Raw genomic sequence first — 14,004 nt, forward strand, 5'->3', positions numbered from 1 at the left:
AAAAATTACTTCAGAAGTTAATTACCAGCTCCAGTTATAAACCAGACTGAATTATTGCTTCTTTCCAGTGATTGGCTGTAATGTTCAGAAGTGGAGCTACAATGACCCAAGCATAATACTTTTGCTCATACAGAGTGACACAAGAAAGGAGATCAGGGCTCAACTCTTTAGTGAGGAGGTAAAGCCAAGGCATAAAGAAGAAGCAGTGTTTATGTGCTCACCATCAGCAGGCTTGAACTCCAAGAGTGTTGCCTCTTCAGATCCATCTTCTCTGCTCTCCTTGATGTTCTCCACTTCACACCAAAAGTCCTCCATGGAAGTGCTGTCCATGGAGGCCTGCGAATTGGAGCGACTGAATGTAGGAGGAGGTGCTGACTCGTTGGAAAGCATCCTGTTAATTCTTCGACAACGAGGGAGGGACTTTCTGAAGAGACAGTGATACAAAGAAAATTACCTTGATATCACGCTAACTCGTCCCATGCAGATGGAGCAGGCAACTAGGGCTTCACCTGTGACTCTACCAGGGAGAAGGGAACAAGATTTCAGAGACCAAGTACACAGTTCTGGTAATTTTTGCAACCTCTGTTGTTCATAAGAATTATGGCTGGACATTTATTTTGCATCTAATAATTTATGTATTTAATGTTCTTTAGTGTTTCTCACTAAAGAGGGATGAAGGAGATGAAATTTCTATTTCTAATACTGATATCCACCTAATGAGACACTGGAAAACTATGTTAACGTTTTTGTTCCTAGGTTTCTCTTTCTATCTCTTATTTTTCTGCGTGGCTGAAATTTTTCAGTGAAAACTTCTCTTGGGAAAAATAATGAGACTTGGGAACCCTGAAATATTTTACAAACTTATACTGGCTCTAGAAAACAATTCAAAACTCAAAATGCTTTAATTCAGAGGAATTATTACCTTTTATTTGAAAACTCTTTTAAAATATTTTTTTCCTTAAATTAAGCTAAAATAGAAACAATTTAAAAAAATTTGTCTTTGAATTGAAACAGTATATTCTAGGTCAGACAGAAGGCTTTGATCACAGGTTCAAAAATCATGATTCACTTAAATCAAGTTTCAAACTAAGATTCAATACTGTGATTGAATTAAAACAAAGTTTGTTCCTTAGTCTTTAGTTCTGACCTTTTCCCACTGTAAGTACTTGCAGCTGAAGACAGTTATATAAGTTCATTCAAAATTTTATACAACACCCACCATGAAAGTCTCATCTGACTTTGCTCTTTTGCGTTGTTATTGCTGCAATACCGTAAGGAGCCTTTGCAAGTATAATTGTAGTAGGTACAGTAATCAGTAATAATAACCACAACAATATTTGTTAGGAGTTAGGAGGTAACGCAATTACGGCAGAGAGCTAGACTACAGGAATTAATGGAAAGTTCTGTCATAAGGTCTTCTGGCCTTCACTGATCTGAATTAATTCAAATGCAGTTTCCCTTCCTTTTCTGTATGGCATGATTCTGCCAACACGCCTTTGTTTAAAAACACAGGCAACACTTTTACTCCAAAAAAAAAAAGAGATTTCCTTTTCACTATTTCCCTCCGTGTCAAAGTTTTGGTAATGGATTTATAAAGAATAAGTAATTTAATAAAGCTGACTAAGCATGCTTTTTCCTCTTTGTGCTGCTGCCACTGCTTCATCCTTCCTCGCCAGTGAAGGGCTAGCTGCTTTCCTGGGGCTCCTGGAGCGTCCTTGCTCTATCTGGGTGGTTCCTTCTGGACTAGATCTGAGTATCAGGTTGGGGAGCTGTGGTAGAAACAACGGAGCACATCAAATCCAGCTTTGGACATGATCAGGCTTTATAAAAGTTAAAGCTCAGGCCTTGGCCTCTTTTTGAACACATGCAAGTGTAATATGGATGATTCAGCTGCCCAAACTGACCATGTGTTCTTCGTGAGACGCTGAGAAGCAAAGCTTTGTGATGGATGACAACACTGCAGCAGGAGAAAATGTGCTATGGAGCTGTGGAGACACGTACTCCAGTCAGAGAGAGAAGAGCTATCTTCAGTGTTTTTCTCCTTTTTCCCCCTTATAAACAAAAAATGATTGTTTACTTTAAAACACAGTGCTGAAGCTGTTACTGTTTTAATTAGAACAAGCCACAGTCACCAAATCTAAGAGGAATTTGCGACACAACTGTGGTTAAAGCTATTTGAGTGTTTTCCATGTAGCTGTCCCTCTGGGGAGACGTGTTTCAGTCGGCTTTTGTTTGCAAAGCCTCAGATGACTGGGGAACCTGATAAATTATAATTACTGGGATTATGTATTCTGGATGTGTCAGCCTCTGGTTTCTTATGGGTTTCCCTTTCTTTTACGGATTCAACTATCTTTTTTCCCTGCATCAGCAAGTAAGAAAAAAAAGCATGTCTCACGTAACCTAACTTTCATGAGTTAATACTGTACCAAGCATCCCCAAGCAGAGGTTTTAACCACCAGAAGCACAACCCCTGAGAAGCAGCCAGAAAACCCCATCTCTTCAGCTGGGAGCTGGCAGGGGGATGGGGGAAACAGCTACCACTGGCCATTTGCTTGCTGCTGTGAAAAGCTGAGCTCTTTAGTTTAAAAGGTGATAGTGAACACAAATAAGGAAAAAGGCAAAAACTTCCTGGCACTCGAATGGCGTTTGGGGCCCCGTTCTCTAGACATTGTGAGAGCAGAGGAGACAGCCCAGCCCGGTGCCTATCCTCCCGCTGCAGCCTGTCCCTCACCAGCCTCTGCTTAAGCTCGGGGCTCTGCCTGAAAGCCCCACAGTGCTGCCCACTGAGAAATTCATGTCTCCACTTACTATAAACTGGTGCGAAAAATAAGTTCCTACATGTGCTATATAGCACAGCCCAGAGCTCCCAAGCCAGCAACTGCAGTAAGGAACACTCTCACCAGTCTGGAATCAAACATGCGCTAGGAGGAGAAGAGGGTACCTCTGATAGCATCATTGGGTCCCATAATTTAGTCATGGTCAGAGAATTTTAACATTTCCTGCCCTTCCAGTGTGAATCTTGATCATGACCCTTGTGCTCTTCAGGAGCCACATGACACTGCTCCTTGGGCCTCGACTCCATCACCACTTCAGCTGGCTCGAACCAAGGCTTTTTATTTCACCATATTAGGAAGAAAGAGGCTTGGTGGGTTGCTGCTTTTCTCCCCACAGTGCGTATGCTTATGTTGTAATACTACCATAACAAAAAGCTAAATGCAAAACAGACCACGTAGCACAGCAACAACTGCTGTGGCAACCAGCTTTACCAAATACGTCTAAGGTTCCCGGGTAATTAATGTGCATTTACAACAATATTAAAGTACAAAGCCTACTTGGAAAATCAGCTGAACAAAGTCTCCTGAGAACTTCATCTGTGAGGCTTGTTATCTCAACCTGGATTAAATCAAGCTGTGCAAAATTCCTGTAATGAGAAAGGTTAGGCAGAGGTGCTTTATCCTTATTGGTAAACATCTGAAACTTGCTTCCAGGTGGTCTGGTACAAACCTTCGTGGATTATTCTCAGTCTGCCTATTAAAAGCTCATGTGTTTGAAAGACCTCCAGCTGCTGTTTTGACCCATATACCTGTGACTTTTGTCCTGCAGGAAGTGGTCTTGCCTTTATGTGATAATGGCAGTTGTCTCCCATTTCCTCCAGCCAAAGCCGCTCAAAACAGTTTCAGGAAAAAAAAGTCCTACTGAGGAAGCAAAGCATATTCTTCACTGCTTTTAATTAATTCTTGAAGGACACTAAATGAGCACTGACTCAGCGATCTGCCTGTCTGTCTCAGAAACAGTTCAAGAAGCCCAGGTGGCCTGTTACCTTGGAACTCTCACAGCAGAAAATCTCTGTTCCTGACACCTTTTTCACCTTCAACCCATTCTGTCTCATTTGCTCTTTTTTTTCTCAGTGTCTGTACAGAGGGTTAGAACAATAAAAAGTTTTCACTAAGCTGATTCTGTTGTTCCTACAGAAAAGTTGAAAAACAGTCATGTTAAGTACGTAGCAATTACAAAGCTCATGCTCAGTTTCTTTTGTTCACACACATGGGTAGTGGCAAGCTAATCTGAAACACTGACTAAATTAAACACAGGAGGGATCTCAGATCCTGGCTTACTAGATGGAAAAAGCTGGCAGAGAAGCATGAATCTAAAAGCACTGAGCAACAGTTATAGCAACTCCACTGAATGAGTTGAAATTGTTTTCAGGGTGGAATTAAAAAAAAAAAAAAAAAAAAAAGAGAGAAAGGGTTAAAGAGCGCCAGTAAGGAGAAATACGTTGATATCATTCAGAAAGCTTTCTGTGGAAACCTTTTTGCAAGGAAGCAGGGTATTTCCATGGACACAAGGAGACTGATTCAACTGTGTGTGACTGGTTTTGGTCTGGTGTATGTTTATAATTCTGACGAAATGCAACAGCAAAGCAGGCCTACTGACCCTATATTTTATCTTCCATAAGTAGTACAGAAGTGTGCTGCTCAGGATCTGATACCACACATTGATTTCAGGATAGCCAAACCAGATCCAATAAGCTATTCTTATCCTATCCAAAGTAAAAGTAAAAGTTTGTCAAACCACATGAAGAGCTGGCTCAGTGACATCTATGATTGCTCACAGGCTCAGTAATGATAAAGCTAGGCTTGTGCTTTGAGCTTAATTAAGTAATAGATAGTAAAGAATCCATAAAACAAATGGGAGCAATAAAGTCATCTTGTAGTTAAAACCAGCACTTAATCCTTGTTTACAGAGAGAGACAGGACATCTTACTCTTGAGGGCTGTTGTACTTCCTTTAATTTGGTGGGTCCTGAACCTGCTTTACCATAATTTGTCACATTTATAGGAATGGGGAAGATGAAGGAAGCAAATTCTCCTGGTCACTGTAGGATGAAGATCCACCTTTTCACATTGCAATCGTTCTGTCAGTATAAACACTTGCTCAGCTCTTCCCAAATGTAAAAAAGAGGATTATAGCACGCATTGACAAAAAAAAAAAAAAATTATTCCTCTTTATTAAGAATTGTTCTGAATTGTTAGGAAGCAGTTATGTACTATTATTTATCTTCCTTTTAAATAAAATGTATACAAATTCCAGGCAAAGGAAGAGTCCAGCAATGGGAAATAGTAGTTTTGTGCACAGTTCACTGCACAGTTCACCCTTGCCCCAAATTTCTTATCTTCTGGTTCCTTCCTGGAGACCCTGCACTGTTTGCTGTCTGCTTATTTCCTTCTCTCCATGCTTGGTGGCTTCTGATCACAGAGAGGGATATATATCAGACAACATCTAACCCCCGACTCCATCTATACACTTCTGTTTCTGATTATCTTGCAAATGTTAGGCAAGTTGTATACAGTGGATCCTAAAGCTTTCCGGTCCATTCTCTAACATCTAGGATAGCAAACATTTAAACTATCGACCTCACTGATTTCACAGAGCTGTCACCCATCTCCCCTTGTAACAGAGTACTTGAGTGAGAGGCAGAATAGGATTTTATTTCATTAATAATTTTCTCATCCTGTGGCCCAGAAGAATTCCAAAAACATATGAATCTCATTGCTCTTGTTACAAAGCTGTGTTTGAAAATAAGCTATCATCTTATTGTATCAGTTAGACTTGAAACCACAGGAATTCTGTATTTTGCCTGTCTTTGTATTCTACATAATATTCTTCAAAATATGATTCTGTCAACTTTAATTTTCCTTCAGATTCTACATCTGGGAAAAGTCAACCCTGGATGTAGGTACAGTCTGGGGAATGAGATGTTGGAGAGCAGTGCCACAAAAAGGGGACCTGGGGGTCCTGGTCAACAGCAAGCTAATATGAGTCAGCAGTGCCCTGGCAGCCAGGAGGGCCAACCGTGTCCTGGGGGACATCAGGCAAAGCATCTCCAACTGGTCAAGGGAGGGCATTGTCCTGCTCTGCTCTACACTGGTGCAACCTCACCTGAAGCCCTGTGTGCTGTTTCAAGTGCCTCAGTTTAAGAAAGATAAGAAGCTCCTAGAAAGCATTCAAAGTTGGGCCACAAAGATGATGAAGGATCTGGAGGGGAATCCTCCAGAATACAAGAAGTGAGTGAGATCACTTGGTGTTTTCAGCCTGGAGGAGACTAAAGGGAAACCTCATAGCAGTCTACAGCTTCCTCACCAGGAGTGGGCACTGATCTTTTCTCTGGTGACCAGTAACAGGACCTGAGGGAATGGCATGAAGCTGTGTCAGGGAAGGTTTAGGTTGGATATTACGAAAGAGCTTTTCACCCAGAGGGAGGTTGGGCACTGGAACAGGCTCCCCAGGGAAATGGTCACAGCAACAAACCTGCCAGAGTTCAAGAAGTGTTTGGACAACGCTCTTAGGCACATGCATGATTCTTGGGACTGCCCTGTGCAGGGCCAGGATTTGGGTCTTCTATGACCCTTGTGAGTCCCTTCCAACTTAGGATGTTCTACGACTATGATTCCAGGATTCTATGATTTTTTGCACCCAAAGGAGTTGTCTAATGAGTCTTAAGATTTAAAAGACTTAAAAGAGAAAAGACTTATAAGATTTACATGAATAAAAAGTTTAATTTATTTAATTATACTTTGTCTGCAATTCATTGAGGCACTAACAGAAGTTAGAAGATTCAACTGTAGAGTCTGCATAGCAGTTTTACCTGTCAACATTTAAAAATGTGTTTCACCTTGGGTTCTTCAGCTGTCTCTTCTGCAACTTTTTTGTAAGTGGTAGGGAAGTCCCTTGCTGTAACAAAGGCCCATTGTGACCCGCTCTGTGGCTGATGATGGAGATTGCAGAAGAATCTTTCTCTGTTTGTGCATTTCGATGTGAGGGCTCTCACAATCAGACCCTTTGAGCTAAGGGAGTGCAGGGATATACTCTCTAGGTATTGCCTGCTGGCAACAGTGACCTTTGGGGACATAACCCAGACCTCTCCTCCACACTGGCAACCAAATCACTTCAGTGCTGGCCTGATGCAACAGAGACAGTGCACTACATGGCTGCAGTGTGTCTGTCAAAATCTGAAAGGGACTCTATTCCATCTTCTTTCTCCTAACAAGGCTGTTCCTAAAGGGCAGAAGGGATTCACAAATGATTAACACTAACAAGAGTATGTTCTGTTAACCATGTTTTTTTCAAGTGAATTGAAAAGAATTCTTTTCATATATATGAAGAGGAAGCAGTATAAGCCAGTTTTCAATGCTGAAGACTTAAGAACATGAGCAGATCATGGTAGAATATGTTAGATGTAATTTTCAGTGGGTATGGGTAAGATAAGAAACATCTGGACATGGCCTACAGCAGGCAAAAGCTGGTTGTGAGCAACCAGTTTAAACATCTTACACATCTCTAACACATTTTTATTGTTAGAGGTGACAAATTCTTTTGTTGCGTTTACAATTGCTTAAGTCCAATTGCTTCTATATGAAAAAAAATAAATCCATGCATCCATGTTGGACATGTATTTGGGCAGGCCAAAGTTTTCCAGCAGGAAACATAGGCATGTGGGCCATGTACTGTGGGCTTAGGAAATCCTGTGCTTCCAGAAAATGTTTGATCTATTGTGCCTCTACAGTACAAATGTACAGTACAAATGTACAGTGTACAATGATTTGTGCCTGAGCATTGAACCCAGTGGATGTCACACTTTATCAGCTAGAGCAGATGAGAGCCTACAGGAGCACCAGGTTCACTGTGGATGCACTGTACAACACATCCACTTCTGTTCAGTAGACACCTCCAAAAATTCCATCTTGCACTCACCCAGAGAGATTCTAGGTAGCTGAGCACCCCAAAATTCAAGGCAAACCCTTTGAATTCCACCTGGACCAAATCTGAAAACAAGATGTATGGCAGCCCCGGATTTACTACTACAACATTACCAGTCCTTGGCATGGTTTACTTGGGCAAGCCACACAGTAAACATGAAGCTGACATGTCTCTCATTCTGCAGTTTGGTGCAAGCAGCAACCCAGCATCTTACCCAAAGTAGGAATCTAAGAAGAAGTAGAGTCACATGAATGAAAAGAAGAGGAAGAAGCACAAATGCATTACGTTGTATAAATTCTGGTACTGCATAAAGTCTGATGCTGTTCACTGCAGGCACTCGGTCCCTCCTCAGAGCTAGCTATCTGTGGCAGTGAGGAAGCTCTCACAAAAGACAATAGAAAAGCTGTGATTCTTTTTTTCTTCCTACTGCTCTGGCAGTGTCACTTGTAACATAAGCAACAGCTCTGTAAGCACTCCCAGGGGACAGCACGGTTTCAAGTGCACCTGAGTACATCAGGGCCACTATGCATGCACATGTGTGCAACTGCAAGGAGGTTAGAAGGAGAAGGAGAGCAATGTGCAGACTAATCCAGAATCTTCTTTCACAATAAAATTGATAAATTTCTGCCAGTAACTCACATTTAGTCAGATTCATTATTTATAACACAACAGGCTACAGTTAAAACTTCAGGAAATGCATAGGTTCAAGAGCTCCAATGAGGCTTAAATCATTCACCAAGCAAAGAAGCAAACCACGTAAAATCCATAGGGGATATAACCTGGACAGTGCTAAAAGAGTTTTGGCTCCAAAAGCCCACATTAAATTTTTTAAAGAAAAACAAATATTAAAATACAAGGAAACACTGAAACATAAGGAGTCAAAACTTCTACAGCTTTCAGTACATCTTCTAACATTGCCTTCTTTTATGTGGCAAACATGAAAGAATATATTTTTATTTTATATCACTGTAAAGGAGCTATCCTTTTAACAAGCATGATTATTACCACTCAGAAACTCACAATACTTGTGGGACATTCTGTCTCTGAAACACTTCAAAAGTCAAATTCAGTCATTTTGGTTGAATTAAGGTAATAATATTAAGAACTGGACTATACTGTAAGGCATCTAATGCAACTACATACATTTCAAGTGTAGACATTTTAAGGTCCTGATATAAACAATGAAGGGAGGCAGATAAATCTAGAGAGTGAACATGTAAGCTAAACAGAAGCTGGAAGTCATGCAATATGTCTTTGAAGTTTTCTTGGTGCTTAGTGTTAAGTGAAGTCCAGTTGTTACTTTCTTCCTTCCTATAATTAATGCACCCTTTTAAGTAAATGTTGCCACTCCACCCGTTACACTTTTTTCAAAGGCTTCAGGACCTAAGCAAACAAGCACTACTTATTTTTGTGAGTTATTGGGTTTTCCCTTGGATGTGTTTTAACCATATTGAAAACCATGTCTGACCTACAAAATATTAATATGTAAACTCTAATGTATTCTTTTACATTTCTGTCATGAATGGTATGGGTTACCCTGCAATTTATGAGAAAATGTTTCAAACGTTGTGCTTAATAGTATTTATAGGACTGGACTGAAGTAATGTAAAACAACACATTGAGCTTTTAAAGCTAAGAAAAATACAACCTTTAAAGCTACTTCATTGAAAAAAATGCATATGCACTGAAGATACTCTTGAATCTTTCGACCGAGTGAGGAACAACTTCACACTGCCATTATAAAAATCCTGGATCAGATTCTCAGATAGTAACAAACTGTTACAAACCCACTGGCTTAATTTATCCCTTGTGTTTGAATTCAGAACATCCCTCTTTGTGGTACTGCTAATGTTGAAGATATTACAAATTACAAAAATTTCACGAGCAAATGTACATCACATAAATTTTTCTCAGCAGCTCTGGGTTGGTTGTCTGGCAATTCTGAACTCTCAGTTTATATTTTTCATCCTGTATTGTACTTTGTCCTATACTGAATCAGTCAGAAGGAATGAAAGATTTTCTGGAAAGTTCTGCAGCCAAATAAAAATCAAGATGTGAGCATAATTCTATTTTTTACCACTCAAGTACATTGGTAAAGATTGTATGAGTTACTTTGGAAGGAGTCCCACATTTGCTGAATAGGCTGTTCTTTTGTTAATGAAACTTCTTAAAAAGCAGTGTAGATAAAGAATGTGAATGAATAAAGAAATGTAGATGGATCTTGGAGAATATCTCAAAGCACTATGCTCCTATTTTTACCTGAAGAAAAATGGTTACACACCAGCAGAAAATTAATGGAAAGTACATCAACATGGAAACTCTTGTCAATGCCCTGAACAGTCTGTGACTTTATTCTTAATGACTTCAAGCAATGTGAGGCCTCATCTCTAAGTCTGTCTCCCTTTCCGTCCCCTCTGTCTCTGAACCCTGCTTCTTTCCCTTCCTTTTCTATTTTCCATAAATCAAGTGCTGGGTGAGAGATTCATATAGGGATGGAGCAAGGAGAGAAGTGGAGAAGGGCTCTCTATGCAGGGAGGAGGTGATACCAATGCGGCACAGGAGGACCAAACACAAACACACAAGGCACAGGATGGGAACTGCAGCTGGTGGATGCATTCCCACGTTTCTCCAACAGCATTTGACTGTCATGTATTCTTATCAAAAGAAGTCACCCATCAGCCCCTCTTTCAGTTCTAAATATTTATAAAAAGCTCAGTCAAAGCAACCAAGGCACTTTATGTTCTAAAAAAATTTACGACTAAAAAAATCCCTTACAGCCAGGTAATATTAACAGAAGTAAATCCTCTTGGCTCGGCTGAATCAATGGAAGTTTTGCTAATGTGGTGCACATTTTACCTTCAAGCTTTAAAAAGAAAACTGCATCAGAATAGGTTTTTGACTTACACTTTTGCTGGGAATAGTGAACGACTAATTTTTTGCTAATTCACTTATGTTCTTTCAGTCAAAATTTCAGCCTGTTTCAGTCACTTTAAAATTAAATTGCAGTATATTATTTGATAACCTCTCCCATTGAGGACATCAGTAAGCATACAAGCATAACTGTGTAAGCATAAAGCTAAATTTAAATCAAAAGCTGGTAGAAGACTCCTCCTGGAGATTGGTCTAGAGATTTTTTATTTATAATATAAGTATGGAAACATGTTGGCAAGAAGGTCTTGAGTTGCCAGATGAAACTAGTAGCATTACCAGTACTATGAAAGGTCATGGTGAGATGATGGCAGATGTTACAAGAAGAAATGACAGAACAGAGCTGAAAATGAAAAGTGTAGTCTAAAATTTGGTCGAGACAGACAGGGAATACCAAGTAGAAGATCACAGAGCAGAAATTCCTGCTTTCAGAGGAAACAGTGGACCACAAAATCAAATTTAGTTTATTATGTTCTCAGGTCTTCAACAGAGGAATGAAGAGGTGAAGAGGAAAAAAAAAAACCAAAAAAACCCCAATGCATTTTCTCATACGTGGGTTATATCATTCTGATCTATGGAGTATAAAAGGCTTTCTGTGATCTTAAAATGATTTCTAGGCCTGTAGTAAAGAGACAGAGGGAACATCTTCATGGGAATTGTGAATGCAACACCCTAAATTTTAAGTGGTGTTTTTCTAATCTGTGTTCAAATGTTTATACTATGTGCCTGTGAAAAACATGACCTTTCCATGTAAGCAGTCAAATGAATCAGTGATGCTTCAAAACCACTTGGACTCCAGTGAGAGTTGGAAATGTTGGACTAAGCCACATGTCTTCACAAAACCCATAAAAAAGGCAAATACCAGAATAAGAAAAATCACCTTTTAAATGGGAAAACTAGTCCATGATGCACAGCAGCTTTCAGTTTTCTTTCAACTCTTTTTTCTTTCCTGCTTACGTGATTTTTGAGGTTTGTCTCAAATCATTCATGAGCACTCTGAGGGAAGCTGCACCATGTCAGATATTTCAAAGCTAAGTTTTCAAATATACTGCAGCTCCTGAAGGTCTTAGAGCTCTTACAGCTACAGAGACCACTAATATTTACAAAACACAATGCCTTTGTCTTCAGTACCTCAGTGATGTGAGTAATTCTGAATCCTACAAGCAGCCCTGCTGAAGTCAGCCAAATGACTCCTGTGCATAGGGTTGAATGTTTAACTTTCTTAATATTGATGCTGGAGGAGTTAGATATAGCTCTTGGAAATCTCTGAGGAAAATGAGCTCTTGTTGTACAGAAGACTGCAAGACTCAAATGACATAGACAATATTATCTTTTCTTGAAGCATCTTAACATAGGCACAAAATGCCTGTTCATGTTCTCCTGAGAAGCAGAACCACACTAAAAAGCTTCTCAGCACCTTTTGTACACATCATGTACTGCAAGAAGGGGTTACTCTTGGTTGTTTTCACATTTACTGATTTGTTCTGGCTTGTTGTAAGCTCTTCTGAGTTGTATTGGGACAATGGAAAGAGGACTTGGAACAATTGCCTCTTTAAGCTGTGTTGAGTTCTTCCCTGCCAGTCACAGTATGGAGCCTGAACTCAGATATCAGATCATCATGCAGTGGATAATAACTGCAGAACCAAGAATTTGGTAACTACCAAAAACACCCCAACCCCTCCCTGTAGCATCAACTAATTATATGAGCAAGAACTATTTCATCATATTACAACCACAGAGTTATCAAATAAGATTTATGGAAGCAGGTGAAGTGAGCTCTCTAAAATCACATGGATGTTTTGCCACAGAAGAAGGTTAAAAATATAAGAGCTAGTTCATGACTTAAAGCTATGGTACACTGTGAGTAAAAGGACTGCTAAACTTCTCTATGTTCTACAGAGCTTGGCTGAAGTTTCTACCTGAGCTTTTTCAGCTCTGTACATATTCCTGGCTAGATAACCACTAGAAAGTAATTAATATTGCTATGCAAACACAGTAAATCAAGTTCAGAAGCTCACATGCTCATGTCAAAGGAGTACGACTAAGCTGTTGTTGAGCCCTCTGTCATTGTGAGTTCATGCTCTTCTTCCCACACCTGCCTAGATAAGAGCCGTGATCCATGATAGGAGGTGAAGATTCACCAGGCATTCATCCATCTTTTAATGATTGTATTAGATCCTTCACTGTGCAGGCACTTTATGAATGTTGTGAAACTGTAATGCAATCCTTCCCATGAGGACACCAAATTACTTATCCATGCTTTTGATATAATGCGTCTTGGCCGAACTGCTGCAGCTCTCTCTCTCTGGAAGATTTCCAGTCAAAGGCTATATTTACATCAGTTACAATTGATTCAAAATGCTTCCACAGGATCTTGAACAGGATAACACATCTTCAGAGTTTAATCCAAACCAGATGATATATGGCTTTCCAGTAAAACCAGGGAATAATCATGCTTGTACCTCTAGTTCTTTGGTTTGAGTTGGTATCCCTGCTGGCATTCAGCCACTGCTTGGACCAGCATATTTTTTGGACTTTCAGGTGACTACAGGTTACGCTTCCAAAAGGGATGAAGGAAGGCAGTCACCTAACGCCTATTTTCAGGAAAGTCTATAGGATTCACAAACCCTATGGACTTTCAGGGAGAGTAAATGCTCCTGCTCTCAAAGTCAATTTTGACTTAGGCTTTTAAGTCACAGAAGCATTTTTGAAAATTTGTCTTCAACTTAATTGCATACCATTACACTCTTTGTCTTCTGAGTTCTTTTTTTGTGAGCATTAAGCTTGTTCAGTTTTCTGGGACTTTGACAACCTAAATTCAAGTCTTATCTTTTGAATTTGGCTTTGACTAACACAGCTGTTATTTACTCTTTTGGTTGGCAGGAGTTTCTGCAAGACTGCCATAAAGTCATCCTATTTGTATTGTATTCTACTGTTAATCTCCTTTTCCTTTATGATATACATGCACAATATCCTAAGGGGAATGTTACTATACATTTGTATGGATTCATGCACACATATAAATATATGTATGAACGGATAACAAAGATGGGAACAAGGGGAAGGAACATTTTAGTAATCTCCTAAAAGCCTTTGTGAAAAAGTCTAGATAACACATAAAATGGAATGTTTTATACAACATGAACCAGGGGATCAACATCAATTGGTTGCTTAATGAAAGCGTAATTCAAGATAAGAAATGGAACAGATTTTATTCAAAGAAGTTGGAATTATTTGGGTGGGAGAAAGATCTGTCAAATCAAGAGGCTGCTACATCATTATGATAACTTACACACCACTCACCAGCTAAGGTTTTTCA

At 39.7% G+C, this 14,004-nt stretch overlaps 1 protein-coding gene across 2 annotated transcripts in view; it reads right to left on the reverse strand.

The window, feature by feature from the left end:
* Positions 1 to 14,004, reverse strand: part of ARHGAP28 (Rho GTPase activating protein 28) — a 74,005-nt gene that overhangs the window by 32,189 nt on the left and 27,812 nt on the right. For both annotated transcript variants that reach the window (XM_027882069.1, XM_027882068.1), the window contains exon 2: positions 222 to 424. In XM_027882069.1, the coding sequence (XP_027737870.1) occupies positions 222 to 424 (203 nt within the window). The remainder of the gene's footprint in view (positions 1 to 221; positions 425 to 14,004) is intronic.

This window comes from Empidonax traillii, unplaced genomic scaffold, assembly GCF_003031625.1.
Source record: "Empidonax traillii isolate 1590-97213 ecotype Southwest subspecies unplaced genomic scaffold, ASM303162v1 scaffold100:size1405979, whole genome shotgun sequence".
Lineage (NCBI taxonomy): Eukaryota > Metazoa > Chordata > Aves > Passeriformes > Tyrannidae > Empidonax > Empidonax traillii.